The sequence below is a fragment of the Marmota flaviventris genome, chromosome 12 (genome assembly GCF_047511675.1).
Source record: "Marmota flaviventris isolate mMarFla1 chromosome 12, mMarFla1.hap1, whole genome shotgun sequence".
In the NCBI taxonomy this organism is placed as follows: Eukaryota; Metazoa; Chordata; class Mammalia; order Rodentia; family Sciuridae; genus Marmota; species Marmota flaviventris.
In genome coordinates this window covers 35690140-35711056 of record NC_092509.1, presented here as the reverse complement: position 1 = coordinate 35711056, position 20917 = coordinate 35690140, and the positions used below count along the sequence as shown (strand labels likewise).

Genomic DNA, 20917 nt, shown 5'->3' with positions numbered 1-20917 from the left:
AGTGCGTGAGGGTCTGAATGAGTGCCAGGCCAGGGGACTTCAAAGAGTGGTGCCACCTGAGCCTAAGAAACAGCCTCCTGTTTTTACTTTTTTCATGTTTTTTGGTACTTTGCAAAACATAAAAACAATAGTAGGGAAAACCACCTAAGAAACAGGACAGCTGACAAAGTGTAATAGAAAAGCAAAGAGAAAGATTATTAATGAAAAGTTTTTGTTTTTTTTTTTTAAGAATTGGAGGCAGCAACTACAGAAAAGGTGCAGCCAGCCGACATTAGAGAACTCAGCCACACACAGGAATCCAAGCTTAGCTTAAGTGTTTTGTCTTAAAGTGGTACAGGCATGAACTCCCCCAACAGGGTCTCAAGGATCATAAGAAAGGAAGTCCTGCACTGTCCTGTCCTTTCAGTGTTAGATGTTAGTAGATGCTAAGTCGACGTGTGTTGAAAGAAGGAGCAGATTTTTATTGACATGACATTTGCCTAATTTTTTCCAAAAAGATCACAGAGGAACTTAAGATAAAGAAATAATCTTTGGTTATTAACAAATTTGATATAAAAAATACAGATGAAAGATCTTTTTTTCGCTAGAAATATAAAGCATCATATTAATTCGTTTAAGGCAAATCAATCATTTTTTTTAAACAGGGTGTGCTGTGGTTTTACAACAAGCAGTCTAAAGCCACTACCAGTTGAGCCTTTGTATACCTCAGCTGAGGAGCTCAGACCTAAAAATGATTAATTCTGATAGGCAGAAGGAAAGAGTTGGGCTACATTTCTTTATGTCTGTCATTATTCAAGTTCGTCTCATCGTATATATTGTTTTTGTGACTGTAAGCACTGCGTTGATTTCTGCATTCATCAATATTGCCTTTATTTTTGCTTTCAAATGCATTTTTTAGAGTTACTTCAGTTTTGAAGAATTATTAGTCATTCTGTTGAAAAAAACTTGGCAAGATTTTTATCTTCTTTTAAATCATCTATTGAAAAAGGTGTAGGATATTTTTATATTTATAATTTTATAGAATATTTATATTTTTTGCTTCATATACAACTTTGACTTCCAAGTTTCATGCTTTTAGAGTGATCAGATTTCAAACATTTAGATATTTAGTTCTTTTTAAAGTTCTAATGAATGTAGCTACTTTAAATTTAATACATATATGTCCACTTGCATTCACATATATGAATGTTAATTCTGAGACAAAATCCTGAGCAGACCAACCTGATTTTTATGGTGATTTTTGCCATTTGTCCCAGAGCTTTGCACAGAGTAGTTACTGAATTGGTGCCTAACACTCAGTTCTTCTAACAGAAAGGAATCAATTCCTTAATTGATTCCTATAGCAGTTACTAATGCACATCTAGCACTATAGGAAATACTTGGAGGCTGGGATAAAAAGCAAATAGGAGTATAAATAACTCACTTGAAAGGGGTTAATAACCTACTTCAGAAATCAATCGAGGGAAATAGATAAAAATGCCCTCAAACACAGAAAGAATATATTTGTAGAAAATTCAAAGTGAAATAGGAAAAGGTGGTTTTCCAGCCATGTTATCTTAGTGAGAGATTATGCTTTTAACTCCATTACCTGTGTGATGATGTTCATTGTATTCTAGCACGACATGACTATCTTACTATAAATCCATGACCTTGCCTCTTCCCCGGGGGCCTCTGCTGCTGCCAGGCTAGCCAACTGTAATTCACTAGTCCATTTAATCTTCCACATTCTTACAAGTCTGTATTGTCTCACCTCCTGTCTCCTCCCGTGCCTAATATCTTCTTCCCTGACTTCAATTCCACCTTCCTGTTTTGCAGAGACACTAAAAACAATTAGAAGATGATGGCCTACCAGTCACTCAGTGATGACCATCTGTGCTTGTATGCTCTGCCTCCCCCTAAGACCTGGTCCTTGACCTGTGCACTGGGTCCTACTGCTTCCTCCTGTCTCAGCAGGACCACTGCTTTGACAATTCTGTCCTCTCTTTCATGTATCATGTTTCCCTTCTCTACTGGATCATCCTCATCAGCATAGAAATAAGCTGTTTTATGTTTTTCCTACTGTAAAAGAAAAAAAAAATGTTACAACACTTCCCCTGCCATTTACTACTCCAGATCTTTCTCCTCCTATACCCACTGAGTTCAATTCTCCTCCTTCTCTTTTCACTCCAGGAGGTCTTTCATTCCCTGCTAGCTGCCTACTTGGCTTTCCTCTGAATCAACAGTCACTTCTGGTTTGTCAAGTTGATGTGGCAGTTCTAGGCCTTCATCTTTTCGACCTTTTAGTAGTATTTGACCCAGCTGATTGCTTTCTGCTATTTGGAACACTGTCTTTCCTAATCTACACAGTCATTCTCCTTACAGCTGGCCTTCTGAGCCTCTCTTGCTAGCTGCAGGGCTCCTATGTGTGCTTGTTTCCTTGGAGATCTCAAGCAGACTCGTGACTTTAAATGTCATCACTATGCCTAAGACTTAGAACCTTCTGTCTGTAGCCCAGATTTTTCTCCCAAACTTCCACTTTGAGGACTCTTCCACACTCTACATAGATGTTGTATACAATCTCTTTTTGGTTCAAAACAAAGCTTCTGATGTTTGCCTCATCATCATCTAGAACCTTCCACCTCCCTTGATGGGTAATCCTTCAGATTGCTCAGACCCAAAACATGTGACAACATCTTTGACACTCACACTCACATCAAGTCTGAGAAAATCCTGTTGATTCTATCTTCAAACTGTATCTATAGCCCCACCATTTTTCACTACTCCGTTGCCTCTGCCTTGAGTGACCATCATTTCTACACCTGGATTACTGTGGTAGCCTCTATACCTGCAATCTGTTTCCACTCCTGCCCATCAGGTCCCTCTTCAACTTCATAGTCCCCTTAGTCCTGTCAACATGTCAGCCCAAATCACTTCTCTGCTGGAAAGCCTCTAGCTACTTCTCATCTCACTTGGAAAAAAATGCCAGACGTCGTGTCTGTGACCTGAGAGCTCTTACTGTCATCTTTTACTCCCATCCCTGGCTCTCTCCGCTTCAGCCATTCAGAAGCAAACTCAGCTGTCCTGCTCCAACTGTACACATTCCGCAGTGGCTGTCCCTTCTGCCTGGAGTTCAGATGCTTGCATTTCCTCACCTTTGCACTTTTCTTCAAATATCCTTGATGCAGACTGCCTGGACTCCTCATTTAAAATTACACTTCCTTTCTCACCTTGCACCCTAAATTTCCATACTGTGTTTTTCTTCATCATTTTTTCAACAACACTTATGGCCTTCTAACATGTTATATGCTGCATTTGCTTGTCATGCCTATTTTTTTATGATCAGCCTCTCCCCTGTAGAATATAAGCTCTAGAGGGCAGGGAATCTATTGCTATCAATCATTCACTGATGTATTTCAAACTTGGCCCAAACAGTGTCCCATGTATAAGTAATGAGTGACTTGCTGCGTGAATGAATGAATTGATGGATGGATTCACAGGAGAATGCAAAGGAGGTTTTCCCTACCACTCCATTTCATGTTGCCTGTCCACTCTTCTCCATGGTTACTCTCTATTCACATCACTTTAGTTTACTTTCTTTGTTATTGGAAATTTTATCACTTACAGTATCTCTTCTACAGGTTGCGTGAGGGCAGGGAGTTGAGACAGTTACAGCATATACAATAAATATTAGTTAAAGGAATTCTGGAGAAGACATTTGGATTTCTTAAATCAGTTAGCAGCATGTATAATTTTTTATCTTATGATATTTTTGTGATTATCTGCTTATTCAGTCTGACTCAGTGTTTAGTTATCAGGTTACAAAAGTAATTGTTACATTCTTTTTATCCCTATGATTTAATGTTCTGCCATCAGAAGAATTATAAAACTGCCTTTGATCATTTGTAATCAATAAAGCAAAGATTTTTGAAAGTTCAATGACTGGCAGGACTCCAGGTAAGATTTTTCACAACACATTCTAGAAATTTTTGCCTTTCTACCTGGGATAAAATAAAATTGAAATATTTCCTATATTACAAGGATTTTTTTTTTCCTGTATTGTAGATTGAATCCGGGGGCATTCAACTCTTAGCTACATCTTTAACCCTTTTTTTATTTTATTTTGAGACAAGAGTTCTTCTCTACAGCTTTTCAGTACCATTTTGCAACTTGTGATAATCAAAAATCCTGGTCAAATACCATGAGACAAGCCTGTAATTCCAGCAATTTGGAAGGCTATAGCAAGAGGATTACAATTTCTAGGCCAGACTTGGCAATTTAGAAAGACACTATCTCAGTTATGTGATAGATTTAGATTGTGCTGCAATTAGCAGTTCAAAAGGATATGACTGTTTTAGGGAAAAATACAATAGAGTAAAATTTTAGAAGTATAGAGTAAATTTTATAAGAAGTTATGATATACCACAAGAAAATAAGTGTTAAAATCTTAGATTTTTTTAAAACCTCTTTTCTATTGTTTAATAGTATTGGGGTAATATTTTTAAAATGTATCTCAAAAAGATTGCAAGTTGGGAGTAGTTAATATTTAAGACAAATCATATATATATATATATATATATATATATATATATATCATTTTGTTTCTTTTATATTGTTTAATAAAGAAAATGAGAATGCATGCTTTGTTATTTCGCATAGTATAGTAAATCATTGTAATAAGAAATTAAGAAATCAATACATGGGACACTTTTTTTTTTTTTTTAAATACTGGGGATTGAAACCAGGGTCACTTAATCACTGAGCCACATCCCTAGCCAGTTTAATATTTTATTTAAAGACAGAGTCTCACTAAGTTGCTTAGTGCATTGCTAACTTATTGAAACTGGCTTTGAACTCATAATTCTTCAGCCTCAGCCTCCTGAGCCACTGGGATGACAGGTGTGCGCCACTGGGCCTGGCCTGTTAATCATCTATTCATCATGATCAGAAATTTATTTTTAAGTGAATTTCACTTAGGTTTTTTTTTTTTTTTTTTAAATACTGTACTTGATCCCAGGGGTTCTTTACCACTAACCTGCATCCTCTGTCTTTGTTATTTTTTATTTTGAGACAGGGTGTAGCTAAGTTACTGAGGGTCTTCCCAAGTTGCTGAGGCTGGCCTAGAATTTGTAATCCTCCTGCCTAAGCCTCTGAGAAACTGGAATTACAGATATTGCACCATCACGCCTGGCTTCACTTTGATTTTTTTAATGGTAGATATTCTGCTACTTGCACATTTTTTAGTAAACTTAAACATTATGTAGTATTCATTCAAATTATTAGTTTCACTACTTGTTGAGTTATTGTTTAGAAAGAAAGCTAGAAATAGAACCATGAATTTGTGCTAATCTGTTTATTTTACTTCACGATCAGAGATATTTTTAAAGTTAATTGTATTCTCTTTATAATGATAGCTTTTTAAACAGACAAAGTCTTAGTGGTTCCAGAAGGTTGTGAGCAAATAAAACTGCTCCTGTTATAATACATCTTTGACAGGCTTCCATAGGCCAGGCCTCTGAAGAGCTAACAGAGCTTCCTTTGGATGTGAGAAAAAACAAGTCCTGGATGCACACAGCTGTCCACAGATACCCTCATGGACATGCCAGATGGGCCCTCTCACATACACATCTGTTAATGACTGGTCCGGCATCTGTAGAAAAAATGGAGCATATGGCAGTATGATTAAGGCCCGAAGGTAGGGGTTACAAAGCCTGAGTCAGCAGAAGCATCTAGAACTTGGAAAGTTGGATAGATGTTTCTGAATACATGTTTCTGGATCATCCTTTCAGGTCTTCAGACCAAATGTTATTAGAATTGGAGTCCAGGTGGGAAGGAAGGTGGTGAAGCCAGGCATTCTAGGTCTTCAGAGCATTTTTAAGGTGACTAAATTGTTCTGTTTATGACTAAGTATGATCATCTATCAGAAGAAGCCCACCCTAAAAGTCATACATCAAGTAGAACTATGTGAGCTTGTACAGTTGAGCCACCCAGATGGACGCTAACGAATCCTGATACTGCAGTGTATTGAGCCAGTATATCCAACACTGTTACAGGAGAGAATGAATGACTACTGCGTATGACTGCATATTGCTATGTAGCACATGCCCACCTGACAAAGAGAAGGTACCCAAAGCAGGGAAAGAAATCAGTTGTATTTTACCATGGTATGAGGCAAGGAGAAGCAAAAACTAGTATAATAGTCCACCTTGACCTCAGGTGCCTGTTCCTCCACAGCCACAAAACAAGTTATAAGGAATCTAAGTAGAAGGAGACAGCAAAAGTAGACTCAAGTTGTGATACTGATGTGAGAATAAAGTCCTTATGCTACTAAAGGAGTTAAGTGAAAGTGGTATTAGTGACCACATTTGTTACAGGATTGGTGGGTTCTTGTGTTCTGAATCATTAGAATCAGATAAAGGTACAATTTCAACTGGAACAGGACTCTTTTTTAAAAATTTTTTTTACATTTTTTAAAATTTATCTTTTATTCTAATTTGTTATACATGACAGCAGAATTCATTATAATTCATATTATATAGAGAGAGCACATTTTTATTATCTCTGGTTGTGTATAAAGTATATTCACACCATTTGTGTCTTCATATATGTACTTAGGGTAATAATGTACATCTCATTCCATCATTGTTTTTACCCCCATGGCCTCTTCCCTCCCCCTCCCACCCCTCTGCCCTATCTAGAGTTCATCTATTCCTCCCATGCTCCCCCTCCCTACCCCACCATGAGTCATCCTCCTTATATCAGAGAAAACATTCGGCATTTGTTTTTGGGATTGGCTAACTTCACTTAGCATTATATTCTCCAACTCCATCGATTTACCTGCAAATGCCATGATTTTATTCGTTTTTATTGCTGAGTAATATTCCATTGTGTGTGTGTGTGTGTATATATATATATATATATATATCACATTTTCTTTTTTTATTATTGCTGAAAGCATTACAATGATCTTTTTTTTCATTACAATGATCTTGACATATCATATATCATACATTTGATTCAAATGGGGTATGAATTCTTATTTTTCCCACGTGTACAGATTGTAGTCTATACCACATTTTCTTAACCCATTCATCTACTAAAGGGCATCTAGGTTGGTTCCACAGTTTAGCTATTGTGAATTGTGCTGCTATAAACATTGATGTGGCTGGTGTCCCTATAGTAATGCAGTTTTTAAGTCCTTTGGGTATAAACCGAGGAGTGGGATAGCTGGGTCAAAAGGTGGTTCCATTCTCAGCTTTCCAAGGAATCTCCATACTGCTTTCCATATTGGCTGCACCAATTTACAGTCCCACCAGCAGTGTATGAGTGTGCCTTTTCTCCCACATCCTCACCAACACTTATTGTTGTGTTCTTAATAGCTGCCATTCTGACTGGAGTGAGATGATATCTTAGAGTAGTTTTGATTTGCATTTCTCTGATTGCTAAAGATGATGAGCATTTTTTTTATATATATATTTATTGATTGATTGTATATCCTCTTCTGAGAAGTTTCTGTCCAGTTCCTTGGCCCATTTATTGATTGGGCTTTCTTTATTCCTCCTCTCCTTTCCTTTCTACTTTCCTTTTTCTTTTCCTTTTTCCTTTCCTTCCTTTCTTTTTGAGGAACAAGACTCTTACTGGTACTTCTTTCATCTTTCTTGTGCAGGAGACACAGCATTGACGAGAGTATCAAACTGACCTCCAACAAAGAAGGGAGCTAGTTTTTATTCCCATGGATGGGACACAGGGATAGACTAGAATCTAGGAATTTTAACTGGCTTTGAGCACATCTCCAAGGTGTTTTCTTTGTGGGCACTGTGCACACACATTAACCTTGAAGGAGCGCAGTCAGTTTGGAGCCAAATGTTACATCTCTCCCAGTAGAATCTTCTTTGCCTTGGGATAAGAATGTCCTGCAGCTGTCAGGACAACACATATGTGGGGTGGGGGAAGGAAGTAAATCATGTGAGCAACAGGTTAAGAGACTGGGAATTTGCTATTTTGGTGACTCCTCCACCATTGTCCTTTGTCATGAGAGTCCCAGTGAGGATTTCCTGGCTTTACTGATGCACCTGACTTTTGAGGCTGATCCGATGGTTTTAGAGTGAGCAAGTGAGAGGTTAGTAAAACTCATAAATACTCATAATAGCTAACAAGCCATTAGTTGTTGTAGTGGGGTTGGGGAGCTGACTGTCTCATTCCCTCCTCAAGAGTGTTTCTTTTTATACCTCTGCCTCATTCCTTTCTTCTTTCTTTCCTCTTCCTCCAGCCATCCAGACAAACCTAGAAGACCCTGGAATAGAGGGTGGGGGGAGGGACAGTTTTATCACAGGTTTCACTTTTGGTCTTGGGGTCTGCAGGGGCTTTGCTTCCCTCACGGTCTAGAACACCTCATGGGTCCTTTTGTGACCTGCAGTTGTCAATCTATTACCACAATCCCCTCTGTTCTGTGTACCTAGGAGGCCTCTGTTGGGCCAAGGTTTCTTGACTTCTTTCTGTTCTTGCCTCTCAGGACATTGCTTTCCTTTTTAGGGATAGAGGGTGCGAGTGGGGAGAGAGAGAATATAAATGGCTACTGACCTCAAAACGATTATGTCACAAAAATCAGTTAGATCCACTAATTTCTATGAGGTGCTAATTATTTCAGTCTAAGGATAGTGATGGTACTAAGGAAGTGATTTATGCTGGGCCTTAGTAGAGGAGGAATAAACGTGGGGAAACATTTACTTATAGATAAAAATGAAATATATTATGATTATTGTTCTGGGAATAAAATTTACATATTTAGGAAAATTCCAAGAAAAAATGGAAGTAACATCATGCTATCAAGGATTTTCAGCGGGCTGGAGTTGTGGCTCAGTGGTAGACCACTTGCCTGGCATGTGTGAGGCCCTGGGTTCAATCCTTAGCACCACATATAAATAAATAAATAAAATAAAAGATCCATTTACAACTAAAAAAATTTAAAAATATTTTCAGTGGTAGAACTATGGGTGATACTTATTTTTACAAATTAAAAAAATATACACACATATATAGGCATGTATTTTAAATTTTCACTTAAGGAGTAGTAGCCCTTGTATCATTAAAATCCGTAATGGATACCAAAAATTGGCTTGTCAGATATTTCAGTTCACTTTTTGTCTACTGTGCCTATATCCAGAGTGTGGTCCTCTATTCCTACTGTGCAAACTATGAGTGGACCTGAGTAGGACTCTTAGCTTAGTCCCCAACACAGACAGTAACAGCACAGATTAACTGTGGATTTTTCGGAAATAAAGCCAGATCTCCACTTTGACTCTCCCTTGTCCTTCCTGGCAGGTCCAGATGGGCACTGGTTGAGTAGGGCAAAACTGTTCAGAAGACATCCACTTGTCCATAATGTGAAATACAGATACCAGTTAGAACAATACCCTTTTTTCATCCTTTCAGAGCTTGCTTACTTTGTTCATCTTGAGGATAAGCATTTGCCCTCTATCAGCAGTACTTGCTTATCTGAGAATTCTCAAGACATCAAATAATGAAGGATGACTTAATGTTATCTTTAGTGGCAGAGTGAACTCAAGGGGGAAAAGAGAATAAAAGGTCACCACTTTCAAAATTCCCTGGTAGCATGAATAATACTGTTAAAGTTGTTACATATATTCTCTGATCCTTTTTTTTGTCAAAATATTATGTCTTTAGAAATCATGTCTTTACTGATTAATTATATTAGATGTTTTAAAGTAGGGGTAGGGAGGCAAACTCTGTCTTTTCCAGTTCCCAAACTAAAAACTAGGCATTTGTATTCCTGTTTGTGATTCCTGATGTCCAATTACTACAAGCTGTTATTCTGTAAACACTCATTTCAGATCATCTTTACCTTTAATACTTGCAGTGCTTTCAAAGAGAACAATGGCCTTTTTCTAGTTCAGAAATGGATGGTATATAGCTGAGAACTATTTCATGTATTGGGGATACAAACAAGTTGTAATGTGATAAAGAACAAATGGGGAAGAAAATGATTGCAACAGTTTCTCTAAGAAAAAGAGAGAGAGAGAGAGAGAGAGAGAATGAATTGTTTTTAATATTCATTTTTTAGTTTTCGGTGGACACAACATCTTTATTTTATGTGGTGCCAAGGATCGAACCCAGTGCCCCGCGCATGCCAGGCAAGCACGCTATGGCTTGAGCCACATCCCCAGCCCTGCAACAGTTTTTCATTGTGTCTTTTATTTGATGGGGAAGATTGGAAGGGACCGATTGTTTCTTTCCTAATTTTTTTTTTCCTTTTCTTCCTTAGACAAAACCCGTTGCATTTGCAGTTCGGACAAACGTCAGCTATAGTGCAGCCCATGAAGATGATGTTCCAGTGCCAGGCATGGCCATTTCGTTTGAAGCAAAAGATTTTCTGCATGTTAAGGAGGTAAAGGAAATGATTTTAATTTCTATCAGTTTAATTTTTCACCTTGAAACATCATTTTTCATTTCTTATTATTGTGAAATAGCCTGAGTATATAGCTGCAGTTGTATAACATACACTGAATCAGTGACCCTCAAGTTTTTCTGATATAAATGTACATTTTTAAAGTGGAAAGGAATCTTGGGCTTCTGGCAATAACTTCAGTGCTCCCTTGGGCTCTGTGGCCCAGATATCGGGAACTGTTACAGTAAATGATCCTTTTTTATGCTTAACCTTTACTTTTTCTTTTAAGGTTTAACCTTGACTACGTGTAGTTTTTCCTGATGTCTCTTAGTTTAGCCATCTGGGGAAGGTTTAATAATTTCCAGAATTCATGACTCCTCTTCTCTGCTCACAATATCTAAACTCAGACTACCGGTGCCCTTTTTCCTCCTTGAGTGCTAAATTTCTGCAGTAAAAGGGAGAATGGTAGAAGTTGCAGCCAGTGAGGCAAGAAAGAGATATTAGGAAAATTATTTTCCTCTATGCCATATGTCTCTACCTGTCAGTTAATAACAATATAATGTGCAAATTGGAACAATTCATCCTTATGTTTAAATTTTGTTTGGTCTCAACATGTATGAAATGCCTGCTATGTGGGACATTATATTAAGTGACAGAAAGTCCCCCTATATAATATTCTGTGTGTGCACATGATATTTTTCTTGGATCTGGAGGGATTTACAATTGGAGTATTTTACATATGTCATAGTGTAACACTTTACATATGTAAATTTAACTTATCAATGTACTAAACATTATAAAGAGGTAATAACTGCCAATTAAAAATCATTTCAGTAACATAAAAGAGATATAAAATATTGGTTATATAAAAAAGACAGTGGTAGTATGCCTAGAACCTCACTGTAACAAGAAATTAGAGTAACACAATGTCTCCTCTTGATGGATAGTGCTCAGAGGAGAATCTCTTTCTACCATGGAAAGAAAAAGAAAACAATGAATATTCTTTTTTTAAGTGTTCCAGAATAGACTTACTCAGTTGAGGAAAATGAAATCAAATTACACAGACTAAAGATAAATATTCTACCTATAGGAGATAAAGTATCAGCATCAACATAAAGAAAAATCATGTGTGAATTCTGTTAGCAAAATTTACCTTTGTGCAGTTTTACAAACACAAAATATTTCAGATAGATTCCTGTATTTATCTCTCACTCTTAATTCCTCTAGTTAATCTGATTATTTAAGGGAAAAATCTCTCACTCTTCCTAGTTCCTGATGGTCTTTTACTAGGAAGAGCTATTAATCTCTGAACCTAGAGAGCCTGTCCTACTCATGGTGATAACAGCAACTGTGACAGAATTCTACCCCATCGTAAAGGTAGCACTGGGCAAAAGAAGAAAGCATAAAGCCTTTAATGGACTGCTGAACACACCAAACTCATTAAACCCATGAACCTAAGGGTTTCTTGAGTTATGATATTTGAGGCATAGTTCATTGTAATTGTCACATTCTCTCTCCATTGAAAATGGTTAATGTGGAAGAAAAAGGATTCTAAGATTTGAACTTCTGATTTTAACATTTCTGATTTTGTGTTTAGAAATTTAATAATGACTGGTGGATAGGGCGACTGGTTAAAGAAGGCTGTGAAATCGGATTCATTCCAAGCCCAGTTAAACTAGAAAACATGAGGCTACAGCATGAGCAGAGAGCCAAGCAAGGGAAATTCTACTCCAGGTATGAGAAAAATGTCAAGAGTTTGTGCAAAAGTTCAGAGTATAACATCATATATATACTGTTTGTTTTCTACAGTCTTCATTATGTATTTGAAAGTAGCCTGGTGATATGGTCTATTGATAGCATAAATACTGTATTTTAAAAACTTCATCCCATTTGGAAGAGAACTAAAGTTAAATATGATCATTAATGAAAATAGCTAAGGTCATACAGTATTAAATTCCAGCTTCAGTGCAGAGGAAATCTGAAGTCCTAATCATTCGCTGAAAATACTCTGGCACAGAGCAGCCGTGGTGACTAATCCGAGTGTCTTTAGCTGCCTGGCATGGCAGGGAGATGTTTTAGAGATGACAGTCTCAGACATGATTGGCAAATAGCAGTTCTTGTCATCTGTTAGTTTCATTTTCACCTAAGAAACTCAATTTTCAGTTCTATCCACTGTTAAATATTTAAAGAGATACTAAGTATGAAACAAGTTAAAATTGCCTTTGCAGATAGCAATTATGTAGAATTATGTAATCGGCTGGGGCTGAATAATCCTTCCTAGCAGGCTTGAGGTTATTTACCCTTCACTGGACGACTCATTAGGGGGCTGCTCAAACAGGTGGTGAATTTTAAACTGAAACCTATGCAGACAAGTCCAAGGACATGACAAGCTTCTCCCCACATGAAGGATGGGCTACAGGCAAGTCTTTAGTTCAATCTGGACAGCTTAGTTTCTGTTTTTCTCTGCTTTATATCTTGTTTGTTCATATGATGATGCAAATTCCTTTGTTAATGATAATATATTTTTTTCTTTTTTTAGAGAGAGAGAGAATTTTTTAATATTTATTTTTTAGTTTTCGGCGGACACAACATCTTTGTTTGTATGTGGTGCTGAGGATCGAACCCGGGCCGCACGCATGCCAGGCGAGCGCGCTACCGCTTGAGCCACATCCCCAGCCCAATGATAATATTTTAAATATCAGCAAGGATTTTTTTTTCCCCAAGTATCAACAAATGAAATGGAATGTGTCAGTTTGGAATAGCTATCCTCATTAAGTAGTATTTACAACTGTCAAGTTCATAGCATCTTATAACTAATTCCAGGGTTAACTTTTCAGATAGAAGTATACTCTTTCCTTTAGTTGTCAGGATTCAGCCCCATCTCTAAACACAAACTTGACTAAGTGGGTAAAAACACTTCCTGCCTTTGTAGGTTTTTTCATTTGTCTCCTAACATTAAAAAAAAAAAAAAAAAATTAAGACCGAGTCTTACTTACTTACAAGATTCCAGTAAATTATAAAAACGGACAAATTTGGTTTACAAATTTGGCATTTTTTATACAAGTAAAAGTTAAGTACCAGCTGGGTGCTGTGGCACATACCTATAATCCAGTGGTTTAGGAGACTAAGGCGGGAGGATCATGAGTTCAAAGCCAACCTCAGCAAAAGCTAGGTGCTGAGCAACTCAGTGAGACCCTGTCTCTAAATAAAATACAATATAGGGCTGGGGATGTGGCTCAGCGGTTGAGTGCCCCTGAGTTCAATTCCCTGTACCCTTACCCACCCACCCCCCAAAAAGTTAAGGGCAAATCTGCATCCTAGACATTTTAACTGAGGATTATCTGTCAAAATTCTACAGAGCTAAAATAATATTTTGACTATTAAACTGCAAAAAGAATGTAAAATAAACCCACGCTTAAACTGAAATTAGACTTAGTATTTTAGAAAAAAAAAACAATAAACTTATGGAAAAAATGTTTTGGTTCTGGTAATAGGTGTCCTTACATAACTGCCAGAAACTGCCTCTATAAATACCACTTCTTACTAATTTTACATACTGTCTGGTTACTTATTAAATATATAGGAGTATCTCTTAAAAAACTTAAAATAGATGTAGAGCCCTCCTTGTAGTTGTTTAATAGGTTTTTGATGTCATGTTTATTTTATATATGAAAATGCTAGAATAACAGCAATAATTCAGTTTTTACTACTATTTACTGTTGCTTAGATTTCATATTAATATTCACTGAGTGAATATTGCCCTTTGATGCACAGACACTGTGACGAATTCTTTCAACTAGATTCTTGCTCATGTATAATAAACATTAAGCAGTGGGATCATTTTGACCAAATTCTGTGTCCTCTTTATTTTCTATTAGTTGATCAAGACAATACAATAATCTTGACATATCATACATTTGATTAAAATGGGGTATGAATTCTCATTTTTCCACGTGTACAGAATGCAGGATCACATTGGTTATACAGCCACATACATAATACAGCAATACTAGTGTCTGTTGTATTCTGCTGCCCTCCCTATCTCCCCCTCCCCTCCCCTCCCTTTTAAGGTATTCCTTGTCAGGCTGAAGTTGTGGCTCAGCTGTAGAGCGCTTGCCTTGCACATATGAGGCACTGGGTTCAATCCTTAGCACCACATTAAAAAATACATAAATAAAATAAAGGTACTGTGTCCATATACAACTAAAAATATTTAAAGAAAAAGATGCTGCTTGCCATCTTCATTTGTGAAGCTGAGTAACTTTATTATTTCCATTCTTGTACACTGATGAAAACCATAAATGCTTTTTTATTTGGTACTAGGGATTGAACTCAGGGGCACTCAACCACTGAGCCACGTCCCCAGCCCTATTTTGTATTTTATTTAGAGACAAGGTCTCACTGAGTTGCTCAGCACCTTGCTTTTGCTGATGCTAACTTTGAACTTGTGATCCTCCTGCCTCAACTCCCGAGCCACTGGGATTACAGGCGTGAGCCACCACGCAGCCAATGCTATTGTTTTAATATTAGCTCCAAAGGTTCTAAGACGCAGAAATGTATCTTCTATCAAATTTTAAAATTTGGTGGTTTTTCAAATATATGCTCTTCAGATCTTCCTAAATTAACCCAGTTTAATTCTCCATGTTAGCTATGCTTATGAAATGTTCTGGGTACTAACTGCTGATTAAACCATAAAGTACTCTGTTTCACATTTCTTCATGTGAAAGGTTAGCAAGCTTTAAAATTGCTTTGTTTTACTTTTATAGGTTGTATAATCCTTAAAGGTTAGAAGCTTTAAAATTGCTTTGTTTTACTTTTATAGGTTGCCCATGAAGGCTTGAGTACTTTGAATCTTAGTATAGTAAAAATAATGAAGCTAAGACAAAGGAGCTGGAACTAAACAAGAAGAAAACATTCAACTTGGGTGTTAGTGTTAATATTCTTTGTATTCACTAACTCAGAAGGCCTCCAAATTTAAAAAAAAAAAAAAAAGGCAGAGGAAATCTTTGATGTTTAGTCACTTCTGATCTGGGTAGAGAACCTGAAGCCTGCAGAAATTATCCTAGTTTGCTTCTATTCTCTCAGGGCTTTTTAAAATTAAACCTCGGATTTGAAAATGTGAACAGAGACCATCACATAATCGTTTCAAGTACTCCAGAATCTCCACCAGGAAATTACTGTTCGCATTCTTGTTTAAAAAAAAAAAAAGAAAAGAAAATACATTTTAAAGTTCAATAAAAATACAATCAAGTAGCATGTCTATTAAGTAGTATGAATGTTTTAGAATCTGAAATAAGTGTCAGATTTAATATGAGTTTTTGCTTTACTTCAGTAAATCAGGAGGAAATTCTTCATCCAGTTTGGGTGACATTGTTCCTAGTTCCAGAAAATCTACACCTCCATCATCTGGTAAGTAGGTGATAAGTGCTGAACAGTATATACTGCATTTCATGCTTCCCCCAGTCGGATCTAGTTTCATGAATTCACATACACTGAATCACTCTGTCAATCCTACAAATGCTAAGATATATCAGAAATCAAAACTAACTAAATAAAAAACTAACTTGTGGAGTTAGGAAGAGTTCGGAGAACTTTTTCTGGCTTTGGGTGAAAAAAAAAAAAGTGTTGTCAATTTACTGACTTACTGTAGATGACCATAGCAATAAAGAAGTGAATGCCCGCCAACTATCACAGTATAGTGTGAGTTGTAGGCTTCATAATTAAATAAAAAGAGAACACAGCATTCAAACTTTAGAATAGAGTAAGGAATGGACAATCAAGTGAAGATGGAGTGATCAGCTTCTCAGAAGAAACACTAGACAGGCTCTGTGGAAGACTTAGACAATGCACAGAAATATCAACAAAAACTCTTGTGGGCAGAGTGACACTACTTATTTTATCCAAAGCAATGGATTTATTCTTATGAGTGCTAAACAAAATAAAGGACAGCATTTAAAGCTGAATATTTCAAGTAAACAAAAATAATCTTTAGTCTAAGAATGTATTTCATGGGAAATACTTAACACTGAAAATTTATGGATCCTACTTAAACTAAAAAATTGTTTTTATCTGGAAATCAAATTTAAGTGTATTTGTTTTATATGGCAACTCTAGCATTTTGAGTAGAGCTTAGATTTCTATATAAATAGAATACTCACTGTCTTAGCATGAAAGCTCATAATCAGTGCCTCGGTTTTCTATATGACATAACTGGGGGTCAGTAGGATTGTAAGGATTGGCTGCCAGAGTGTTAGAGCAAAATGATCTTGTGTATGTATGATTTCCAAGAAGCTGGAAATGAGAAAAAAATCATAAAGAGAATTATGCATCTAGAGAAAAGTAAGAAACTAGCGGCACTACGACTACAGTGTCTTAAGAACAGGATTCTTCTATTACTAATAATCATACCAAGTTCCTGAATGTGGATAGCTTTTAGAAACCAGAGATTTAGCAAAAACTACAGACTTCTTTTTAAGTGAGCAAATTCTGAGCACAATGAGAAATTAGGATACATATTGATTTCAAAAACAATGAGCTTATAACTTGCAGTAATTCTAAGATGTTCAAAATGAAGTAACAGTGTGGTTAAAATGAAGATTAAACTACTGTAATTATTATGTGAGGCTTGTATCTTCCCTTGATCATTGGGGAGAAGGTCTTCCCTGAATGCACAGAGAAAAGGAACCTAATCCTGTTCCACTCAAATGTGTGAAGCTGCACAGATTTCTACATGGACTCATACATTTCCTATATATGTAAAAGAATGTCTTCAGGATTCCTGAGGACTGCTACTAGGCTCCTAAGATGGAAAAATGCTACATCACATTGTGATAAAGCCCCTCTTCTGTCGGCCAGTACAGGTCTTTCATTTCCTCTAACCAGACTGTAGCCATCTAATCATTTTAGCCATATAATGAAAACCAGTGCGTGCATTTTGGAGAATAAGTTAGTGTATATGTAAAATAAAATTTCATTTTATAGTCAAATGTTTATCATTACTAAAAATAAGTTCCATGAAGAGTGTGATAAAATAAAGATAACTTTAAACTTCACCAAAATTTTATACAGACACAAGACTTTGGAATAACTTCTCTGAATACCAAGAGAATAAAATACTGTGACTGACTGGCCTGGAGATGTGATCAACTGTGAAATGTATAATAAGCATATCTTCTCTGTGGTAATTTTTACATCAATAGTTCAGTAGATCTAAGGTAAACCTTCAGAAAATTTTAGAAGTTCCAAGGACAACTGCCCCAATTATCAAGTTTGGATTGGCCTATAATTTCATCTTTTTGTTTCTCAGAGGCCCTATCTATAATTCCCCTCAATCATTGCTAGACCAAGGAATATAAGCATCTGACTGAAGTAAATACGCATGGGTGTTCTCAAGGGGGTGGAAAAGGAAAACTTTCAACTTCACATTTGCATAATGGGGTAGTACGCCACACACCTACATGTGTGTAGACACATCACCCTTGATCTCTGCTTACCTTGACCCAAGTTCTGAGATAAAACAAAATTTACCTTTCAAAAAATGTTACCAAGGCTCTGTACATAATTACATACATATATGCATATACATGTATGTACATATACAAACATAAATGCTCTAAGGAGGACTGAAAAAGCTATTTTCAAAGTATTTTTTCCAACTTACTATTAATGTTTGCCAAGGTATGGAAATACAGGTCTGAATTTAAAAAGCAGTAACATCTCTCAGTCAAAGAAGAACCATGTGAATCCAACATACTATACAGAACTGTGAAAAAAAGATTCTCTTTTTGATGTGTTCTGAAAGTGACCACGTTCTTGAATTATCAGTGTTATAGAGAAAACCCTAATGTTTTAGACTTAAGTTAACTAAAAATCAGAACCAGTAAGTTGGAAAGTTGTCTATTTGGGATGTGGGGCCCCTGTGTTGAAATAAAGATAAATTTTAGTCCTCACTCAGGCTGTGTGTGGGGGTAGCCAAATATCTGGGCAACATCACAACATTTATGCATTTCCACTCGTCCTTTTAGAACAAATTCATCTGATGATCACAGCAGACAGGGTTTAGTGGGCAAAGCATAAAATTCAGTTCATGAACTTTGCCATCCCAGAGTGCTATCAACTTTGACCTCCAACTGGGCACCCTCAGTTTCAGAAAGGCATTCAGAGGGAACTGTCCCTTGATTGGAGCCTTACTAAGCCAAATAAAAGGTGGAAAAAAAGAAAGAGTATGTGGAAATCTATGGCCAGAAGGGAAATGTATTTAATATTGGTTAAGACCTGTTATAGTCTCCTTAGTCCAGAAAGGTACTAACAATGGTCTTCCTTTTTAGGATTCAAGGAAAATTATTCCTCAAGACTTTATTTTTCAGACTTTTCCCAGGATAACCATTCAATAAGCCCCATAATGAAATATACCTATATGAGCAAAGGTTAATCATAGTGTGGTATAAAAGCCAGGGTAGGTTCAAAGCCCTGGGCACATTTTATATTTTCTTGGCACACCACACACTGAACCTTTTAGTTACTCCATATGCATAGACAGTAAAAAGAAAGACATATTTACTAAGTAAATATGTGGAATCAATTTAGTTTATTATTACTTTCCCTTGATAGAAGACCACACCTCATCTATTATGCAAGCCCAAACTGGTATTTGTAACACTGTACAAACAGTGCCAGGTATTCGCTCCATCACAGGTTTTTGACCTTATCAAATGAAATAGAACAATTAAATGAGATCCTAATTTTCAAATGGCTGAATGATCTAAAATCCATAATAACTAAAAAATTGAAAAATAACATGCCTATCGGATAATATCCCCTTCTTTGGAAGGTTAAAAGAGGCTATTTTGAGCATCAATTCAGCTTGTGTCACAGGAATGTAGATGTGTTGCAACATCAAGCAATCTGTTGTTCCAAATGGTAAATCATTCCTTCAATCTGAATGTACTGTGGTTTCTGTTAGAGGGCTAGCATGTATGACATTGGTGTTTTCCAATGGTAAGTAAATTTTCTTTTCATCTCCCTGATCTAATCTCAACCATAAAGTAATTTTCTAGTGAGCTCAACTCTGTGATACCCTCCTGAATCCTGATACCAAAGACATGACCCCCTTAAAGAAGCAAAAGGAATTGAAAGTGTGTGCCCAGATTGAGAAGGGACCTCAACTGGAGGGCAACATGGTATAGGGACAAGAATGGACTCACTGAGATGGGAGAACTAGGTTCTGAGTCCTGCCCTGCTGAGTTATTACTGTGAACATAAACTCTTGAGTTCAGCTTTTAAATCTTATATCAACGTCGACCCTCTTATTTTTAAGTGCTTCCATAGCTGAAAGAATTCTATCATAATTACATGAGGAAACACTTTTATAAACTCTGAGATTATGCATCCTTTCCCCATTTACTACTTTTTAAGAGTAGTATTTTCATGTTGAACGATTTCAAATGGAAGGATGTCAAGCAACAATCCCAAACCCCCACTTTATAGTGGGAAAGAGCAGTGGCCTATTATCTTAGGTCTTTGTGCCCTCCATTTTGCCTACTGGGTTATATCTAGTGGCTTCATAAGTCACCACAAGCCTTATTGTTTTTACTAGACTGATTTCATTGGGATATCATCAGATCCAGTGTTTTCTAATTAGTCTTTGATCAGGCCTTTCTGAGGGTGCACTTACCATTCATTTTAATCCTGTCCATCCTGAAACCCTCTCTGAATTATTTGCCATGTGTATGATTCCTTTGTGCTGTTTGGATTGAGGATTTTCTATTCTCTCTTTCCCTCAAATGCCTGTTGCAATTGTAGTAAACCTTTTCACATGGCCCCTATTTTCCACAAAATTAGAAATATGAGGCATATCCTGTTAAGTTTTCAATATAGTTGCCTGTTATTTAAAATATGGGTTAAGACACTGTACAAAGTGAAGCAGAATGTTCTGTACTATAGTTTTATATAGTCAATGTGGAGAATATCAACATTATATTTGAAACTACAAATTAAAAACATTTCTCAAAATATTCAAGAGATCTAGCATGGAATAGATTTGCTGAAGCAAACAGATATGATAAGGGTATCTTTCAGTTTTATCAGATTTGATTACATTGCATTCTTAATGTGCTGTACCTTTAAATTTTACTTTCTTTGTGTACTGTGTTGAACACTTACGATAGCTCTTTTACAGTGGTTAGTTTATTTGCTTTCATTTTATTTTCTTTATAACCTGTTTTTCCTCTCCTGTCCACCTGATGATTTTTGAATTGTTTGTCTGTATATAGCTATAGACATAGATGCTACTGGCTTAGATGCAGAAGAAAATGATATTCCAGCAAACCACCGCTCCCCTAAGCCCAGTGCAAACAGTGTAACGTCACCCCACTCCAAAGAGAAAAGAATGCCCTTCTTTAAGAAGGTAACATGAACTTCCCAGTTCCCGTTGTCCACCTGCTCAACTGCACTGCGTCACATTTCTAGTCCTGTTGACTGTCTGTGTCCTTTGACAAGCCAATAACATGCATGCTCTGTTATTCTTTGTTTCTTTTC

General features: G+C 36.6%; 1 protein-coding gene and 1 long non-coding RNA gene across 10 annotated transcripts in view; one reads left to right on the top strand and one right to left on the bottom strand.

Annotated features, from left to right (window-relative positions):
* Positions 1 to 20917, top strand: part of Cacnb2 (calcium voltage-gated channel auxiliary subunit beta 2) — a 351637-nt gene that overhangs the window by 309067 nt on the left and 21653 nt on the right. For 5 of the 8 annotated variants that reach the window (XM_027928530.2, XM_027928532.2, XM_027928535.2 and 2 more), the window contains 3 exons: positions 10259 to 10381; positions 11979 to 12115; positions 15714 to 15790. In XM_027928530.2, coding sequence (XP_027784331.1) covers positions 10259 to 10381; positions 11979 to 12115; positions 15714 to 15790 — 337 coding nt within the window. Of the gene's footprint in view, positions 1 to 10258; positions 10382 to 11978; positions 12116 to 15713; positions 15791 to 20652; positions 20787 to 20917 lie in introns of all 8 variants that reach the window. The other 3 variants (XM_027928529.2, XM_027928531.2, XM_027928533.2) reach the window with 1 other exon arrangement.
* LOC139707824 (uncharacterized) overlaps positions 5519 to 20917 on the bottom strand; it is a 41264-nt gene continuing 25865 nt past the window's right edge. The window contains exon 6 of one of the 2 annotated variants that reach the window (XR_011709247.1): positions 5519 to 5626. This is a non-coding gene — a long non-coding RNA (uncharacterized lncRNA). Of the gene's footprint in view, positions 5627 to 10137; positions 10367 to 20917 lie in introns of those variants that run through there. The other variant, XR_011709246.1, reaches the window with a different exon arrangement.